At 45.4% G+C, this 19,697-nt stretch overlaps 1 protein-coding gene across 2 annotated transcripts; it reads left to right on the top strand.

The window, feature by feature from the left end:
• The first annotated feature begins 342 nt into the window (after positions 1–342).
• On the top strand, positions 343–18,535 carry LOC106894835. Of its 2 annotated transcripts, XM_014953787.1 has the most exons (4): positions 343–629; positions 1,022–1,199; positions 13,940–14,043; positions 16,693–18,535. In XM_014953787.1, exon 4 carries the CDS (start codon positions 16,889–16,891, stop codon positions 17,795–17,797), a length of 909 nt encoding a protein of 302 aa, XP_014809273.1. In that variant the 5' UTR covers positions 343–629; positions 1,022–1,199; positions 13,940–14,043; positions 16,693–16,888; the 3' UTR covers positions 17,798–18,535. The 2 variants fall into 2 exon arrangements, with proteins under 2 accessions (XP_014809273.1, XP_014809274.1); XM_014953788.1 differs by lacking the exons at positions 343–629; positions 1,022–1,199 and adding an exon at positions 12,345–13,055.
• The last annotated feature ends 1,162 nt before the right edge of the window (positions 18,536–19,697 follow it).

Here is a 19,697-nt window from a genome sequence, read left to right as displayed (position 1 = left end):
GTGTGAGGAAGGGCATAGAGCATTAACAGTTTTTTTTTTTTAAAAAAAAGTTTTAAAGTGAAAAATAAAAAATCCTGTGGATTTACGATATGTTTGGTGCAGAGCTAAATGAAATAAAATGTTCTAAAAATGACCTTGCACCCAAGGAAAGAAAAGATAACAGCTTAGTTAAATGTAGGATTTTCCCCCCTTCCCTGGCAGTTTAGTCTTGCCATTCCATTTGTAATATGTTCATTTTAGAATGCCAGATGCTTGCCTCATAGGAAAGATGTAGGGCATCCTTACCTGTCTGGTTTAATTTTTATTAGCCTTTAACGGAATTGAAATTCATTACAGGCTGCTGGTTTGCTGTTGCAACTCAGACTGAAGTGGCATAATTTATTTCTGCGTCGTATGCGAGCTCCTTTTAAACCGTGGTCTCCAGTTGATGAAACAACTGTAAGAGCAGTTGTAGCTGTTCTAAGTGCTGAAGAACAGTCTGCAGGTTTGCAGCAGCCTTCAGGAATTGGTCAGAGACCAAGACCTATGACTTGTGAAGAACTTCCTGTAGCATCTACGTGGAGGTCAACCAACAGCAGAAAAAGCTCAGCAGAAACTGAATTCGCTGATGACTCCTCTAATGCTGAAAAGTAAGCTTTTGAGATCTTCTAGAGACTGTAGGTTGTAATTTATTTAGCTATAGAAACATCACTTGAATTTCTGCTAGTAATAAAGAGGAAGAAACAATATTGATACTGTCCTATGGTGCATTGTAGTTGTGATTTCATTGAGGAGTATTTCTGCTGTTTGAGAGAGCAGTCAGCAATATTGCCTGTGAATTATGATCTCTGCAAAGAAGTAGCAGGAAGGGTTTGACCTTAGTATTCAAAACCAATGGATGGTCACTATTTTTTTAGTATTTAATATATTTTGGAATTACTTTAATGTAATATAGTCATGCAACAAGCATATATAGATGTAAATTGTTCTGTGACCGCTTACAAAACTCTTATTGTGTCCTGTATCTACCTTTACCACTTAGAATGTTAATGAAATCTACGCCTCCCACACTTCACCAGCCAAAGAAGTACAAAGAAACAAACATTTTGCACTCCAAGTGAACTTCAGATGACAGGTCAGATCAATCATCAGTGAAGTCTACAGACAGCAGTAGCTATCCTAGCCCCTGTGCTAGTCCTTCTTCTCCAATGTCGGGAAAGGTAGAGTTCTCATAAACAAATTACCCTTCTCTTCAGAATTAATGGAATTTCAGAAATAAATTTGTGTCTTGATATCTTTCAGCAACTATCAAGTAAATTAATAAATTAAGATAAATAAAGATGATGAATTAAGAACCTAACTTAGATTTTCGTTTTTAACAACTGCATAATACTTGTTTTTTTCTGGAACTTAGAATCTAGACTAAATCTCCTTGTTACACTAGTTTAAAAATAGTATTCTTTATAGACTGCTGAGGTAAAGCTATCCTAAGTAGAAAAAAATCTGGGTGTTTTTTTTTTTTTAAATTTGATACACCAGTGAGGGTATATTAATGTTTTTTTCTGAGTTACTATACAGTATACTGAACTTCTGAATTCTTTGCCTTCCTCTGTTTCTTCAATAGCATACATTGATGCTGATTCTTCTTAAGTTTTGTGTTATCTGCCTTATTATGACTTCTTGCTTTTTTAATGATGGTTATTTTAAGTAAGCATACATTTTTTAATTAGGTTATTGGAATGATTTTCCCTATGTACTTGAATAAAAACTGCAGTAATATTAAACAGATCACTGAGAGAAAACCCCATTGTTCCTCTAGGCATGGACTCATTGGAGGATTTAATAATTCCTCTTAAGTCTTTCAGATTTTAGATTCAGACAGTAAAAGGGAGAAAACTTATGTTTTCTGAAGGTGCAAATGTGAGTAGTGTGCTTCAAGCTCCTGTGCTTTGATTTTTCTGCAACTATTAGAGGCAGGATAGAAAGCAAGAGGTCAGCCATCCTCACTCTCCAGGGAACACCCCTGCCCAGGTTTTCAGCAGACTCTGGAATCCTTAACTTTGTGTCCGTGTCCTTGTAGAAGGTAGAAGATCTTGCTGTGGGTGAGGATGGGAGTTCTTCCTGTTCTTTTCCTGTCCCATTCAGGGTCTGCGGGTGGAAGAGGCAGGATAACAAGCAAGAGGTCAGGCATCCTCCCTCAGCAGGGACAATCCCTGCCCAGGTCGTTGCTTTACCTTGAATCTTTATCTTTTTGTCCGTGGCCTTGAAGAAGGGAGAGAATCTCTCTCTGGTGGTGGTTGGGAGTGCACCATGTTCTGCTCTGGTTCCCATCTGTCTCTGCTGGAATAAAGAGCAGGAAAGTGTTAAAAAAAAATCCTTTGAGAGCATCAGTACCAAATGACATCCTTGCAGAAGTCTCTGTCAAACTCTTGAATACTTATCTTTACGTGGGTGTCCTTGTAGAAGGTAGAAGATCTTCCTGTGGGTGAGGATGGGAGTTCCTCCAGTTCTTTTCCTGTCCCTTTGATTTGTGTGTGGCTGTAAGAGGCAGGATAAGAGACAAGAGGTCAGCCATCCTCCCTCACCATGGAAAATCCCTTCCCTGGTTTTCAGCAGACTCTTGAACACTTATCTTTTCTGCGTGTCCTTCTAGGAATAAGAGAATCTCTGTGTAGATGAGGATGGGAGTTCCTCCAGCTCTGGTCCTGTGCTTTGATTTGTCTGCAGCTGTAAGAGGCAGGATAAAAATCAAGAGGTCAGCCATCCTCCCTCACCATGGAAGATCCCTTCCGAGCTTTCAGCCGACTCTTGAATCCTTAACTTTTCTGCGTGTCCTTGTAGAAAGCAGAGAATCTCTGTGTGGATGAGGATGGGAGTTCCTCCAGGTCTGCTGCTGTGCTTTGATTTGTGTGTGGCTGGAAGAGGCAGGATAAAAAGCAAGAGCTCAGCCATCCTCCCTCCCCAAGGACAACCCCTACCCAGGTTTTCAGCAGACTCTGGATTCCTTAACTTTGTGTCGCTGTCCTTGTAGAAGGTTGAGTATATCTCTGTGGTTAAGGATGGGAGGTGCTCCTGCTGTGTTCCTATCCTTTTCTGTGTCTGCAGCTGCAAGAGCCATCCCCCGGTTGGGGATTCCTTTCTATCTTGCCTAATTTCATGTAGTTTCAACCAATTCACTGCTTTTGGGATAGCTTTTCTGCTGTATACCAAACAAACCCCACTTTTCATATTGTCTTAATCACACTTTGTCCCCAGCATCATTAGGGTCCCAACCGGGATCTACTGAGGGAAAGTGATGTTCTAGCTGTCCTTGTAATGGCCCTGCTACTCTCTGTGCTTCCACTGGAGTTCTTGTGGCTCTACGAATCATCTCCCTTTCTGTACTATCAAATGATACTTGATAGGATACTGATCAGGATCCTCTCTAGAAGCACCTGCAGCTACTTCCCAGTTATTTACATGTGAAATTGAAACGGGCAGCCCCTCCCTCGCACTCGTCCTCTCATCCTCCCACTCTCGAGGGCTCAGGACCATGATTCGGAGGCCTCTGTCTCAACCCTGGAGCCATCAACATCTCCACATCCTCTTCCTCCTCACTGCCAGGCAACTCGCTCTGTCCAATACCATGTGCCGAGCAACACCTCTTGAACACTTTCCCTTTCTCTCGCCTGTCATTTTCTAATGCCAATACTAGAAGATCCGCTGGGGCCAAATTGGTTGCACACTTCTTCTGCCACTCAGGATGCCATCGTCATGTAAACAACATTTCAGCATACAGTACCTCATCCCATTTCTCTTCCCTCCTTAAAACAACATTCATTGTATCAAGGTGTTTGAGCTTATCGTACCATCTGCTGTTTTAGCTTATTGTACCATTTCCACTTTTCTCCACTCCCTAATTGATATAGCGGCCACCGCTGATTACAGTATTTCATGAAATCTTTTTGCAACCCCACCAGGGGGGTCAAGCATCTTGTTTCCAGTGACTCCAAAGACAACCCAAGGGGGACTTTTTCAAAATTACACCTGGAGATGATCCCGCACCCATTATTATGCACACGGTATCATAAACTCACAGGAATTTTCCTGACACCAATAGCTGTATCAGCATTCAATGATTAAAATAAACAAACATGCACTTATAATAGCAAGGACCACGGTTACAGCAGTCACTTACATTTCTAGCCCTTTCTTGTTTTTTTTCTTTTTTGATTTGTTGTTTGTTTTGGTTTTTGTTTGTTTGTTTGTTTTTAATTCCAGCAGGGACTTTAATGTAAAAGATGCCTAATACTTGCAAATCAGTGGTCCTTGCTTTGAGGCTGGTCAGTCCAGGCATCGGGGGTCGCGCCGAGAATCACTCGGTGCTGGCCGAGTTCCACCACCCCAGGATGTGTGGAGACTCAAAAGGCCAGGTTGTTGCCGTTCACCCTGCTGGTGGAGGCGTGTGGCCGATGGGCTGCAGGACGGGGAGCAGCCGCTTCGGGAGGAGGACATGTGCTGCTGGCAAGTTCTCGGCCACCCTGAGGGAACAGAAGCACAAGGTGAAGAAAGCCGAGGTTGCCCACAGCCATGGCCAAAGCTTGCCCAAGGCAGGTGGGAGCCAGCAGCTGTGTTGCCCAGCTTTCCAGGTGCTCTCAGCCAGTGCTCAGGGCTCCTGCCCAACAGGCAGGCTGCTGCCCACACTTACGCTTTCAGCTCTCCCACGTTGGCCTGCTTGCTCCTCCTCTCCATGGCTGGCATCCAGTCCTCGTTACACATCGATGACGAGGAGCTTGGTGGGGATGCTTTGGAGGAAGTGGTGCAGTGCCAAGGGCTGCCCCTTTTTCCTGGCTTTTTGGTTGTGTTTTTGCAGGGAGTTTATTGTATTTGATTGGGTTTTGAATTGTTTCTTGGCCAGCCTTGGACAAAGTTGTTTCTGTCAGAAGACAACTCTTCTGGTTCTCAAAGGAAGAGCTGTCTCTGCATCTGGAATGTTTCTGGCATCTACTGTCTTTGATGGTGTGGTGGTCTTCTCTGTGCACAGCCAGGGTGAGTCTGGCTTTTTCCCCCACCCATGTGGTAGCTGAGGCGAGATCTGGCTGAGGAGAGCTCCCCGCCACTGGCTTTCTCATCCTTAGCCTGAAATAATGCCAACTCCAGGCCCCAATAACCTGGGTGGCATTCCAGGAGAGTCCAACAGACTGTGGCTATCTGCAGTGGTCTCCGGTGCTCTCTGGTGGTCTTTGGTGTTCTCCGATGATCTCCGGCATCGAGCGGTGTCTCGCGGTCTCCGATGGTTTCTGGTCATCTCCGGCGGTCCTCTGCGGTGTCTGGTAATCTCCGGAGATCTCCGATGGCCTCTGGCAGTTTCCGGCGGTCTCCGATGGTCTCCAGTGTGAGACCACCGGAGGCCGCAGGACACCGCCAGTGTCTGGTCCTCTCCGGTGGTCTCCCATGGTGTCCTGTCGTCTCCGTTGGCTTCTGGTGGTCTCCAACGGTCTCTGGTGGTCTCCGATGGCTTCTGGTTGTCTCTGGTGGGCTCTGGTGGTCTTCGATGGTCTCCAGCAGTCTCAGCCACACCCAACGGACTCCTCCTGGTCCTGTGGGGCTGCCGGCCTGAACGTGGCAGCCCCTCGCCTCTTCCCCGTGGCTCTGAAACAGAGATCACAGAATCGTTTAGGTTGGAAAAAAAATGGAAGCTCTTGGAGTCCAGCTGTTAGCCTGGCATTGCCAAGTCCACAGCTCAACCATGTTCTTAAGGCCCACATCTACAGGTCTTTGCAATCCCTCCCGGGACGGTGAGCCAAGCCCTTTCCTGGGCCACCTGTTCCCATGCTTGTCAAGCCTTTGAGACAAGAACTCTTCCCTCATCTCCCATCCCAACCTCCCCTGGCCCAACGTGAGGTCAAGCCTTTGAGGGAAGAACTCTTCCCTCATCTCCCATCCCAACCTCCCCTGGCGCAACGTGAGGCCGTTTGCCCTTGCCCTGTCCCTCCCTCTACTCCTGCCCAGGCCTGAGGGCAGAGGAGATGGCCCCCCTTGCTGAGGGGCGGGGGTGTGGGAAGGGAAAGCAGGGCTCCTCAGTGGCTTGACAGCCGGCTGATGTTCCTGCTGAGCCTGCCGCATGGCGGTGTGGATGGCCCACTTACGGTTAGCGTCGGCCACAGGGCTGGCGCCGCTTGCTGGGCCCTGGCTTTGCGCAGGGCCCCTTGGAGCCGGCGGGGGTCCTGCGGCGCTTTGGGCCCGGTGCTGCTGGAGGCAGCCTGGCCACGGTGGAGGTGTGCCCCCTCAGGCCTGCGGGAGAGGGATCCACCTCCATTGGCTCCTCTGCCGGTGGATCCACCTCCATGGGCTCTCCCTCGTCCCTCATCTGCGGCGGGTCGACTTCCATGGGCATTTCCTTCTCCCTTTTGGCGGGGGGGTCGACCTCCATGGGCTCGACTCCTTGGCCATGGCTGCTGCTGCTGGTGCTGCTGCCGCAGGCCTGAGCCCACTTGCGCTTCTGGAGGTGTTTGGGCATCCTCCCGGCTTCCAATGAGCCCCTTCTGGCTGGGCCCAACCAATGTGGGCTCTGGTCTTACTCAATGTGGGCACTGGCCCCACTCAGTGTGGGCACTGGTCTTACTCAATGTGGGCACTGGTCCCACTCAGTGTGGGTACTGGTCCCACTCAATGTGGGCACTGTAGGTACTCATCTCACCCAATGTGGGCACTGGCCTCCCTTTGCCGCCTCCTTCTCTCCCAAGCAGCTTGGAGCAGGAATCGCTGGCTGCTGAGCGGGCTGTGGGTCAGCCCCAGGAGTGGCAGTTGGCCAACGGACCAACGGACACCAACGGACCTTGCTGTCTCTGGGAGGGTGGCCCAGGAGGCCCTGCAGGCCCCGTGCCGTGCCGTGCCCCTATCAACATCTTCTTGCCAAACCCAACTGCCAGGCGGGGGGATTCTTCTCTAATCAGGAGGGTCGTTAGGCACTGTTTAGGGATTGTCCTTTGTTAGCATTCCTGCTTCTTCTATTCCTTGTTCTGGTCTTTGCTCTTCCACAATCTCTTCTACATCCTGTTAACCCACATCTCCCCCTTTTTTATTTAACTTACAAAATAATGACTCTGCTGATTTCATACATTGTAAATTATACTGACAATACATTGATCATATACTACAAACATAAAGCTCATTAATTCTTGCATAGCTTTCTATATATAATACAGACTGGTTTATATCTATATCTATATATCTATATCTATATCTGTCTATATCTGATCTATTTCTCTATCTACAATAGATAGTTTTATCTATATACAATGCAATTAGTTTTATTACACTAAACATTCTTGACTACTGCGGGTTTCAACATCCTTTTCCTTTTCTGACGTCCTGCTTTGTAAAGCAAGCACAGTGTGCATTTGGGCACAAGAGAAACCCGGCAAACATCATTGCTCCCTTGTTTCCAAGGGTTGTCTGTGATGTTCAGGTTCTAGATGTGGTGGGACGCTGGGATCCACTTGGGATCAATTCCTGTGGAAACACAAGCGTATCCCCGCCCCCGAGTTATCAATGGCACGGGGCCTTCCCATTGCCCGGTGGCCCTATTACGAATATGGACCACTGGCCGTGTTTTGAACATCGGGGAAGCTCCCAAGTGTCGACTTACTCGTGTCACAGCACTATTGTCCCTGTTTAGAAAATTGAAAACAGAAGTGGCTTTCCACAGTCGTTCCTGTGGTGGATCTCCCAGACTCCCCCTTTCTTGTTTGATTATTAATTGTTTTAGCGTTTGATGGGCCGCTCAACGATCGCTTGCCCTGTGGGGGAGTGTGGAATTCCAGGGCTGTGTCGAATGCCCCGTTCCTCTAAAAACAGTTGTGTGGTTTTGGATACATACACAGGACCGTTGTCTGTCTGGATGGTTTCTGGCACAGCCATAGCAGCCATAGCTGCTAGCCAGCGTCGTCGGAATTTAGCAGAGGATGCCTAGGAAGATGGATTAAAATGTGACCAGTGTAGTCTGCAAGTGCAGTCTGTACGCTGAGAGGTTCTGCTCACATCCATTCCAAGTCCTTTTTGTTAGTGGGAATAGAAATGAACTCTGGGTCACTGGCTTTTAGAGTCTGAAGTCACTGGTGGCCATTCTGAATGAAATTGGCAAACATTTCCAATCGTGAAGTTACAGCCTTTGTAAACACATGAGGTACAAAGAGCCACTCTGGTATCATGAGTGGGTCCTTTCTTGTTGAGTCCCATTGACTTAGAAGGGCACATGGCTGGAAGGTGCTTTGAATGATCACTAAATGCACTGGAAGTGTTAAGCAGAGGCGATGACTTTGACATGTCTGTAAAGCTGCTGTTACTTGTTGTAGACCTTGCAATCCATGAGGTGTCAACTGCCCAACTGCCTCTTAGAATTCAAGTCAGGATCACCCTTTAACAATTGAAACAGGGGGCCTAAATCTTGGGTAGTGACGCCCAGAAAAGGTCTGAGCCAATTGATAGTTCCTAATAATTTTTGCAGATCATTCAGAGTCCTTCTTTGTGATGCCAACTTTAATGCTTGCGGTTGGATGTGTGTGTAGTAATTTTCCATCCTGGATATTGCCAGGCTGGTTCACGTTGGACCTTTTCTTTGGTTGTCTCTAAGCCCATTCCTGGACAGCAAAGTGGACTTGGCAGATGACAGTGTGCAGGTCCTTGTCTTTCTCAGCGGCTAAAAGTATGTCATCCATGTAATGATAAAGGATAACAGGAGGGTTTGCATCTCGAACGGGTTGCAAGGCATTGGCCACTGTTAGTTGGCAGATGGTCGGGCTATTTAGCATACCTGGTGGCAATACAGTCCAGTGATACCGTGGTGTAGGCTGTTGTTGATTGACAGATGGCACGGAGAACGCAAACCGGGGTGCATCTCTTGGGTGTAGAGGAATGGCCAAAAAGCAGTCCTTGAGATGGATTATGGCTCTTGGCCAATTTTGGGGCAGCAGAGAGGGTGAAGGAAGGCCAGGCTGTAGCTCACCCATAGGCCCCATGACTGCATTTCTAGCTTGAAGGTCATGTCACAGGTGCCATTTGCCACTTTTCTTTGGTATTACAAATACAGGAGTGTTCCACGGGCTGGTGGTGGGTACAATGTGGCCAGCGGGCAGTTGTTCTTGTCCTAAGTCATGCAAGTGCAGCAGTTTGTCCTTTTTCAGGGGCCACTGATCTACCCAGACAGAGTTTTCTGTCTTCAGTGCCAGTAGGATTTAAAGTGTTCAAATGATTCATGCTTTGTACCGTGGCAAGGTCTCGATATTCAGCTAAAAACCCAGTGGATTGCAAAGCAGGTAAAATCATGGGCAGTAACAGTTTTCAGTCGTGAGGAATCATAACATATCTGTCACCAATGGTCGCCAATAGGTGAAAGGTATATGCCGATTAAAGACCTTAGTCCTTTACCCATTTTCTCAACTCTTTTACTGCATCATAGAGATATGTTTGTTACAGCAATCGATTGTTTGTATTATTGCTGTATGTAAGACTCCTCCATGTGTGTTATCCCATGTATTGAAAATGGGCACAGGGTTGTCTATGAGTAAAGAAATCCTAAAGAAGTCACCTTTAGGTTGTCTTTTGAGTCACTGGAAACAAGATGCTTGACCCCCCTGGTGGGGTTGCAAAAAGAGATGATTTCATTAAGTATTGTAATCTCCACTAGGGAGTGAAGTGACCAGTAAATGGTACGATAAGCTCAAACACCTTGATACAATGAATGTTGTTTTAAGGAGGGAAGAGAAATGGGATGAGGTACTGTATGCTGAAATGTTGTTTACATGACGATAGCATCCTGAGTGGCAGAAGAAGTGTGCAACCAATTTGGCCCCAGCGCATCCTCTAGTATTGGCATTAGAAAATGACAGGCGAGAGAAAGGGAAAGTGTTCAAGAGGTGTTGCTCGGCACATGGTATTGGACAGAGCGAGTTGCCTCGCAGTGAGGAGGAAGAGGATGTGGAGATGTTGATGGCTCCAGGGTTGAGACAGAGGCCTCCGAATCATGGTCCTGAGCCCTCGAGAGAGGGAGGATGAGAGGACGAGTGCGAGGGAGGGGCTGCCCGTTTCAATTTCACATGTAAATAACTGGGAAGTAGCTGCAGGTGCTTCTAGAGAGGATCCTGATCAGTATTCTATCAAGTATTATTTGATAGTACAGAAAGGGAGATGATTCGTAGAGCCACAAGAACTCCAGTGGAAGCACAGAGAGTAGCAGGGCCGTTACAAGGACAGCTAGAACATCACTTTCCCTCAGTAGATCCCGGTTGGGACCCTAATGATGCTGGGGACAAAGTGTGATTAAGACAATATGAAAAGTGGGGTTTGTTTGGTATACAGCAGAAAAGCTATCCCAAAAGCAGTGAATTGGTTGAAACTACATGAAATTAGGCAAGATAGAAAGGAATCCCGAACCGATTTTCTAAATGAATTGAAAGATGCAGCTCAGAAGTATGCAACTCTGGGTCCCGAGTCAGAACCAGGGAAAAACCAGCCAGCGACTGTTTACTGCCCAATCTGCTGATGACATTTGGAGCAAGTCACAAAAATGACAGGGAGCAGATTGCAGAGACTTAGGGAAAGGGCTGACTATGGCTTGGGTGGTCTACAGGCACAGAGATCAGCAGAAGGAAAAAGGGAATACGCTCGGCTAATTGCTGTACTAGAAGGGACTACTAGTTCTCATGGAGGACCCAGAGGTGGATCCAGAAGTAGTCATCAAGGAAGGTGACGTGGCAGAGGATTCCCTAAGTCCAGAGTAGAGGGGAATCGGTGTGCTTATTCCAAAAAGGAGATGAGAATGCTTATTGCATTGGAGACGAGAATGCCCATCTTTACAGAGCTCTGGGGAACTAGATGCTTCCATGCCAGCTAGAGAAGGTTGAGATCGATGCAGACCAGAGGAATCTTCCCCAGCAGAACGCCTGGTTAGAATTAAGCTGGGGAAGATGACGCAGAGACAGAATGCTGAGATTATATAGAAGCGGCCTGTTCAATTCTAAATACAAAAAGATATGAAGTAGGTTATGACACTGGAAGAGTTACTGGTGTGACAGGGAAGCCAGAAACCAGAGATTTCTTTAAACCTTTAAAGTTCAAGATTGGAAAGCAATGGGTGACACAGCAGCTTTTGGACTTGCCAGGGGCACCAAAGCCATTGGTTGATTGGGAGCTGTTAGAAAATGAGAAGCTGCAATAAGATGGAAAAATGGAGATGCAGAAGTGATTACTAGTCATAAATGTATGTCATGTAGATGCTCGTGTACCCATGAGTCGAGCCACTGGGGAACATCAAAACAATCAGCGAGTGGCCCAGGCTGCTAAGATTTTCCAGACAGATTTGGACTGGGAACATAAAAGTGAACTATTTCGAGCTCGGTGGCCCCATGACACTTCAGGTCATCAAGGAAGGCATGCAACATACAAATGGGCCTGTGACCAAGGGGTGGATTTAACCATGGAGGCTCTTGCGCAGATTATTGACGATTGTGAAACATCGAGAGAGGACTCTCGGTTACAACTCAGGATGCTTATGATATTACTTCGTGGCAGAAGATAGGACAGGAGCTCTGGGAGGATGTCCAAGTGGAATCAAAAGTAGCAAAAAAGTTAGCTAAGACTTACAGAACTTTACGGCTTATGATTGAACAGCTACATGGGGAGGCTCAAGTTGCTGCAGCCATTAAGGCAGTAGTACGGGCTTCCGATAATAATGAAAAAAAATGTGGCAGTCATGCTGCCAGCCTGGAAGGGGTCTGTCCCCTGATTGATGATCCCCCGAATGATCCTCCTGTCGCTTGTCCAGTCATGCCGCTCTTGGAAAAAATTGCATGGGGGTTGGATGATGAATTGCCACCTTGGATTCCGGAGGAGGAGAAAAAGGGCCCTGTGGGTGTGGCGAGTAAAGAAAACGGTTTGCTGGACGAACCGATTACATTACGTGCCACCGAGCCCACGGCACCTCCTGTGGAAGCGACGGAGACGGATCAGGACATTTCGCTCAACCTTCCGCCTCCCCCCCGACTTCCTCGACCTGCCTCCTCTCCCTCCCGAGGACAGTGATCTTTACAGCAGCGATGAGGATAATTCACAGCGAGATCCTTAAAGCAAGTTGCGGAAAGAACCCCAGGATCAGAAGGGAGCCATGACGGACTTGCTCCACCAGAGGGAGCGCTTGGATCGCGATTCAAAAAAGAGACATGTAAAAAAGGCATATGAAAAGGCTCATAAAGCAATAGTTGAGGGTCTGAATAACATTGATAAGCAACTTGTAGAGACTTCTAAAAATGTTGGGAATAAGGGAGGGAATGATAACGATCGGGGGAGAGTCTGGGGTAGAAAAGAAGTATTGGGGGGTGACAATGATCATGGGATACCGGTACCTAAAGATCCTAACTTTAACCCACAAAAGCGTTATCGCGGAATGGTTGAAAATTGTATCATTCAAGGGGATTTCACTTTTGAGCCTTTGGCGGTGCCGGGGGTTGTTAGACAGGGGAACCCTACCTGGGAACCATTAGATTGGAAATTAGTCCAGTCAATACAAAAGACTGTAATGCAGTATGGGCATACAAACCAGTTAGTAAGGAATCAAATTTCAGCACTTATTAGATACACTGAACTAGTCCCCACTGATTTGAAAGCAATTGTGGAATTACTCTTGTCCCCCACTACGTATATGTTATGGATGGCTAAATGGCAGGAACAACTAGAGATTAAACAATTGGAAAATGTTAACTTGCCCAGAGATGACCTGCTGAGAGTGGTTACCCTTGATGCTCTTATGGGGACTGGGCGTTTTCGGGATGTGGCAGCACAAGCAGCATTATATACTCGTATCTTGCAATTGTCGAAAAATGCTGGTTTGGCTGCATTCCTTGCACTTCCCCAATTGAATGCACCTAACCCACTGTACACGAAAATTACCCAGGGACCGAACGAGTCTTTTCTTGCCTTTGTAGACAGATTGAGGGAAGCTATCGAAGCTGCCCCTAATGTAACAACAGAATTAAAAGCAGTATTAACCAAGGAGATTGCCATTCAGAATGCCAATGCTACCTGTAAACAATTACTTTCAGGTCTGCCCCCAGGGGCATCCATTACTGAAATAATAGAAGCATGCTCTAGGGCCCCCTATGTGGAAGAAGAAACTAAAGCAAAAATACATGCTTCTGCGTTAGCAGCAGCTCTTAAAACGGAAAGAAAGGTTGGGAATGGGAAGAGAAGTCCAAAGCCAAAATGTTATCAATGTGGTCAAGAAGGTCATTTTAAGCGAATGTGCCCCTGTACCCGTAAGCCAGGAAACCAGAACTCATTGAATGGTAATTGTGCTCGATGCGGTAAATTTGGGCATAAAGCGGCTGATTGTCGCTCGAAATTTCGGAAAGACGGAACTCCGCTGACTGGAGGCGTCTGTCAGGGAAACTGGCAAAGCCGCGCACCGGGGGACGCGGCGCACAAATATCCCCAGGGAACAGTCACGGCTGTGCCGACCAACCGCCATCCGCCACAAGGGGGAGCGCGGGAGTCGGTTTGGCCGTGGCAGAGCCAGTAACCATTGTCGATGCTGCGGTACATACACCCCCTGCCAATGGATCTGGGCCTTTGGGACACAATTTATCAGCTCTTTTAATAGATCCACCGTCTGCATCAAAGCAAGGCATCTTCGTATTGCCAGGACGTATAGATGCTGATTGTGCAGGGCCAATTGGAATCATGGTGCAATGCTTTGCACCCCCAGTTCATATTCCTGTGGGCAGTGTTATTGCTCAATTAATCCCCATTAGAGCATGTGTCCCAAACCCGGGTACAAAGGAACGGGGTGCCGGAGGATTTGGATCAACAGGAACCCCCAATGTTGCCTTTTGCCAAGTGCTAGGTGCTGAGAGACCGAAAAGAAGGGTCACTATGACAGGACCTGATGGGAACAGTATAAATAATGTGTTAATGATGTTGGATACAGGTGCTGATGTTACCGTAATTCCAGTTGCCTCCTGGCCAACGGCTTGGGAACTTGAAGATCCTGGGTCAACCATTTCAGGCATTGCGGGGCAAAGCAAAACTCAGGTCAGTAAAAATTTTGTTCTCTTTGAGGATTCAGAAGGACACCAAGCGTGGGTAAAACCTTATGTTCTACATACGTCCTTATATCTCTTGGGAAGGGATGTTTTGTCCCCGTGGGGAGTATGACTACAGACAGATTTTTGATAGCGACCACTGATGGCAGCTCTTGTCCTACTCTTAAATTAAAATGGAAAACAGATGAGCCCATTTAGGTTGATCAGTGGCTGCTACCTTTAGAGAAGCTGCAACACGTTCAGGACTTAGTTCAGGAACAGCTAAGATTAGGACACATTAAACCTTCAGTCAGCCCTTGGAATACACCTATATTCACAATCCAGAAGAAATCAGGGAAATGGAGATTACTTCATGATCTTAGAGCAGTAAATAAGTGTATGGTAGACATGGGAACTTTACAACCTGGTTTACCTTCTCCTGCTATGTTACCACAGAATTAGCATTTACTTATCATTGATTTGAAAGATTGTTTTTATACCATTCCACTCCATGAGGAGGATGGTGAGAGATTTGCCTTTACAGTGCCATCTATTAATCGTGCTGCTCCTTCTAAGAGGTATCAATGGGTGGTATTGCCACAAAGTATGAAAAATTCACCAACGATTTGTCAATGGTTTGTTGATCTGGCTTTGCAGTGATGGAAACAACAAAATATGAATCTGATTACTTATCATTACATGGATGATCTATTAGTGGCTAGCCCTCATCCACTTTCCTCTCAGAAGGAACAAGAATTAGTTTCTTGTCTAGAAAAATTTGGTCTTGTAATTGCCGCAGAGAAGGTTCAAAAGCAAACTCCCTGGAATTATTTAGGAATGGAAATAACTGAAACTCACCTCAAACCGCAAAAAATATTAGTAACACCTCAGGTGAAAACAGTAAATGATGTCCAAAAATTAGTAGGAGATATTCAATGGCTCAGACCTTTTTGTGGAATTACAAACAGTGATCTGGCACCACTATTGGAGCTATTAAAAGGAAGCTCCTCTCCGTCTGACCCACGAGAATTAACCCTAGATGCCATGAAAATTCTTGAGTACCTCGGTGAAAAGATCAACAGCATCGCAGCAGATCGGGTCCTACTCGACTGTCCTTTTGTTATTATAGCTTATAATAAGGAAACAGAAGTAGTTGCAATTATTGCGCAGACACCTAACAATAAACCCATGATAATACTGGAATGGGTTTTCCACAGTAGTACTCTAAAAACAACGATAACAACTCGGCCTGATGCTATTGGTCAGTTATTGTTAAAAGCCAGAACCCACCTTAGGATTTTAACAGCATGCGATCCGAACAAAATAATAGTACCACTGTCTTCTCTAGACTTAACTGATTAGTGGATTCAGACCTCAGAATCGTTTGCATTAGCTACTCATGGCATTACTTTGGATCATCATTATCCAAGTCACCCATTGTTTAAGACTTTGATTTTGGAGGAAGCTCCTATTCGAAGGCAATCTCTGATTCAGAACACTTTGACAATATTTACTGATGCTAGTAGCAAAACAGAAAAATTTGGCTATGCTTTTAATACTTTGAGAGGATGGCAGCACAAAATATGCAAGGCATCAGGATCAGTACAAGTGTTAGAACTAAAAGCTGTTTTGTTAGCCTTTCATGATTTTAGGCAAGAGCCTATCAATTTAGTCATTAATTCTCAGTACGTAGTTAGAGCTATTAGCCACATATCTCGCTCGTTATTAGGTTCTACTTCTAATCCTGTTATAAGTACTTTATTTACACAATTATGGAATGAGTTAGCCTACAGAAAGCAACCTTGGTGGGCGACACATATTCGAAGTCACTTGCAGTTTCCAGGCTTTTCACATGAGGGAAATGCCTATATTGATCAACAAGTAACTTCCCCTGTGGTACTTGGGAGTGCTGTCAAACAAGCCACTGAGTCACATGCATTTTTCCACCAATCCGCACGAGCATTGGCTAGGACTTTTAATCTTACTAGAAATGAAGCATGAGCTATTGTGGCAGCCTGCCCTGACTGTGCTCGCATTACACCTTTCCAGCAGTCCGGGACAAATCCTAGAGGTTTACAGCCCCGACAAATTTGGCAAACTGATGTCACAGAATTTGCTCCTTTCGGAACTCTTAAATTTGTTCACGTGTCTATAGATACATGTTCAAAGGCCATATGGGCTACGGCTCAGAGATCTACTAATTCTATTGCTTGTATTCAGCATTGGTCAGCTGCCATTGCAGTTTTAGGTTGTCCCGATTCAATCAAGACAGATAATGCACCTGCATATCATAGTCAAAGGGTAAAACAATTTATGACTCAGTGGAACATTAAACATGTCACTGGCATTCCTTATAACTCAGGTGGTCAAGCAATTATTGAACGAGCTCATCAGGATCTTAAACATCTACTTTTAAGTTTTAAAAAGGGGGGAGACAGGAGTCCACAAGCTATTATAGCAAAAGCATGTTATGTGCTAAATTGGTTGAACCCATGATCTGAACAAGATACGCCGCCTATGTTTAATCATTTCATAAAAAATGCCAATGATTTTTCTGATCAAAAAATTCTTGTTGAAGTGTTTAATCCTGTAACACAGGCCTGGGAAGGTCCACACCAATTACTAACATGGGGAAGGGGTTATGCATGTGTCTTAACAGACGGTTCGACGAAGTGGACTCTGGCCAAGTGGATCCGGCCTTGGATAACAAGGGATGACAAGTGGGCGAGTGATGCTGATCCCACGGATTCCATGAACACGGGTTGAAGACACAAAGCGAACTTTGTCGTTTGTAACTTATGGTGAAAAGTAATCAGCAATATGACTCTGAATAAGGTTCGGATGATTTTGTATATATGGACTTGCTTAACCTAACTGAGTATTTTGATTTGCATCACGTAGATCCTCAGGCCAATGTATGGCTCACATGGGCAAATCGTACGGGAACCACGGACTTTTGTCTGTCCTTAGCGCAGGCTGGTGACCCGTTTAGGACATGCTTGATCGGATATCCACATATTGATTGGGACAACTTTAAGGAATATGGGGTAAATGCAACAACTGTCAATAGTACGTATTGGGCATGGAGAAACAATAATTTGGAGGGGGGCTGTCTGCAAAGTAATGATTGGCCCCTACACCAAGGAACTATGTTCCAAAAAAGTTTGATCGAGCAGCTTAACACATCCAGTCCTCTGCCATTTCAAGAATTAGAATTATGGGGCTCTTTCCCTTCAGTTGATGGTAATTGGCTCAACATTACCAACCGGACCAATTGCACAAACAATTCTCCACAGATACTCCCAATTAATGGGTCAAGTGCCATATACTTTCAATCATCCTGGGATAGGTGGCAATATCAGCATGGTGAGACAAATCTGTTTATAGGATACCAGAATGTGTCAGGGAAGTCAGACCATTGGAATACAACTAGGCATGTGGGTGAAGTAGATGTGATTGTTATGGGTGGAGTGAAATTACCCCAAGGTTATTTTCTTATTTGTGGGGATCGGGCTTGGCCTGGGATACCACATCGCCCAGTTAGAGGTCCTTGCTATATTGTGAAGCTTACACTATTTGCACCTCACATAAGGGACGTGATGACACGGCCATACAATAGGTCAAAGAGATCCTTGCGTCAATTAAATCCAAATTGTAATGATAAAGTAAAACTCAGCAGGCTAAGTACGACCGTAGCTTTGTCCTGGTTTCTACCCGGAGGAATGGCTGCAAGTAATCGGAACAGGATTAAAAGAAGGCAGTAAAATAATTTAATACTACTTCAGACATTCTTTCTGGACTTACTAATGATGTAGATAGCTTAAGACATGCAGTACTACAAAACCGTGCCGCTATTGATTTCCTTTTGTTAGCTCATGGTCATGGTTGTAAGGAGTTTGAAGGAATGTGCTGTATGAACCTTTCAGATCATTCGAAAAGTATTTATAAACAAATTGAGGAACTGCGTTATAGAGTGAAAAATGTGAAGGAAGGACTCAGTGGACTGGATGCGTGGCTTACATCTCTGGGAATCACAGGATGGTTAAGGGACTTGTGTAAACAAGGGGTTACTATTTTGATATTTGTATGTGTTTTGCTAATGGTTATCCCATGTATTTTACAGTGCGTTCAAAATTGTTTGTCGCAAAGCCTTGATGCATTGCTTAAAAAGAAAGGGGGAGGTGTTGGGGCCTTAGCGATACTGAATGAATATCAGGAATTGTGAACCAAAGCCATGAGCTAAACTAAAGAATACAGTTGCAATTTAAGTTAGCAGAAAAGTAAGAAAATTTGGATGGGAAAATGCTGATAACAGGAATCATACGCATATAGTATCTTTTTAGGCTAACCAATCACTTAAGGACTAAGGGCGCGTGGACAACGTGTGCTACCCAATCAAGCTTGCTCTATCTTGCGTGCTCGGAGCATGATCGTGTGTACAGGAGAACAAAAAGAATATATAAGAACGCAGCCTGTTGAATAAAGTGGGATTTGAACTTGCATCATATTGGTGCGTCGTTCTTTCCCACTCGCTAGGATGGCGCGCAGCAATATACCTTCATGCAGGAAGGTATAAAACTCCGTGTAAATGATAGCAATCCACAAGGCATTGATACCAACAAGGCCTGAAAAGTGAAATTTGAGTTTTATGTGGAGGAATGGTTGGAAACTGCATCTTTAATATGATCAAGCATCTTGTGTACGGTAAATAAAATTAGATGAGCTACAACTTCTAATTCTGTTGCTGTCAAGTATAATGGGTCTGCTTCCACTAAGAAATGATAAATGCAGTTCTTTAATTTTAGTGCTATGCAAATAGTATTAGAAGATTACTCCTGATGCTGGAATATCAGCCTCTGCTGGATTCCAGCATAGGCTGGAATATCTATTTCTTTGATCCATGATGGCATTTAATACTTATTCTTTTCCGTTGCCAATCTGAAAAGCAAATGTATTTCCCAAAGGCACTTTTCCTAGCACAAATATTCGTTGTTTGTGCAAAAGCATACAAGGAAGGAGATGGTAAAAGACCATGCACTTAGACCAAAAAGATCAAAAATGTGAAATTAAGTTCCAGGTCTGCAGAACATTGGTGGACCTTTGCATCCCCACTGGACGATGCACAGGAGAAGGCACGATGCACCTGCACCTGTGTCCTCCTGCCAGACCCAACCCTGCTCTTTCTCCCTGTTGCTAGAGTTCAAAGGGAGCAAAATCAAGCATTTTTCTTCTACCCTTCTCTTGGAAACAGCTTGAGTCTTATGAATGAAAATTTCCTGATACCTCTATGAGAGAGCTTGGGGAAGGTGCACATGGCTGGGAGGAAAGCACTATAAAGGGTGTCTACACGGAGCAGTGTTGCCACCAGTCCCTGTGTGAACCCAAAGAAACATGTTTGCTCAGATTCATCCAAGAGCCTGGATGTGTCCTGGCTTCATCTGTCGGCACTGCTTTGCTTCTTACCTGGCTCATCCAGCACAACAAGAGGAAAAGAATAAAACGTTTACCCTGAAAAGTACAATGCTTTATTTATAGCACTACTTACTTCATCAACATCTTGCCTTAGTCTTTCCTGTGCATTGCTCATTGGCATCCTGTGTCCTTTGCTGGGAGAAATGCTCTGTTGATAGTGGGCAATTCCATCCTTCTTGTTCTTAGGTACAC

This window comes from Calidris pugnax, unplaced genomic scaffold (genome assembly GCF_001431845.1).
Source record: "Calidris pugnax isolate Ruff unplaced genomic scaffold, ASM143184v1 scaffold250, whole genome shotgun sequence".
Lineage (NCBI taxonomy): Eukaryota > Metazoa > Chordata > Aves > Charadriiformes > Scolopacidae > Calidris > Calidris pugnax.
This window is presented reverse-complemented; position numbering and strand designations above follow the sequence as displayed.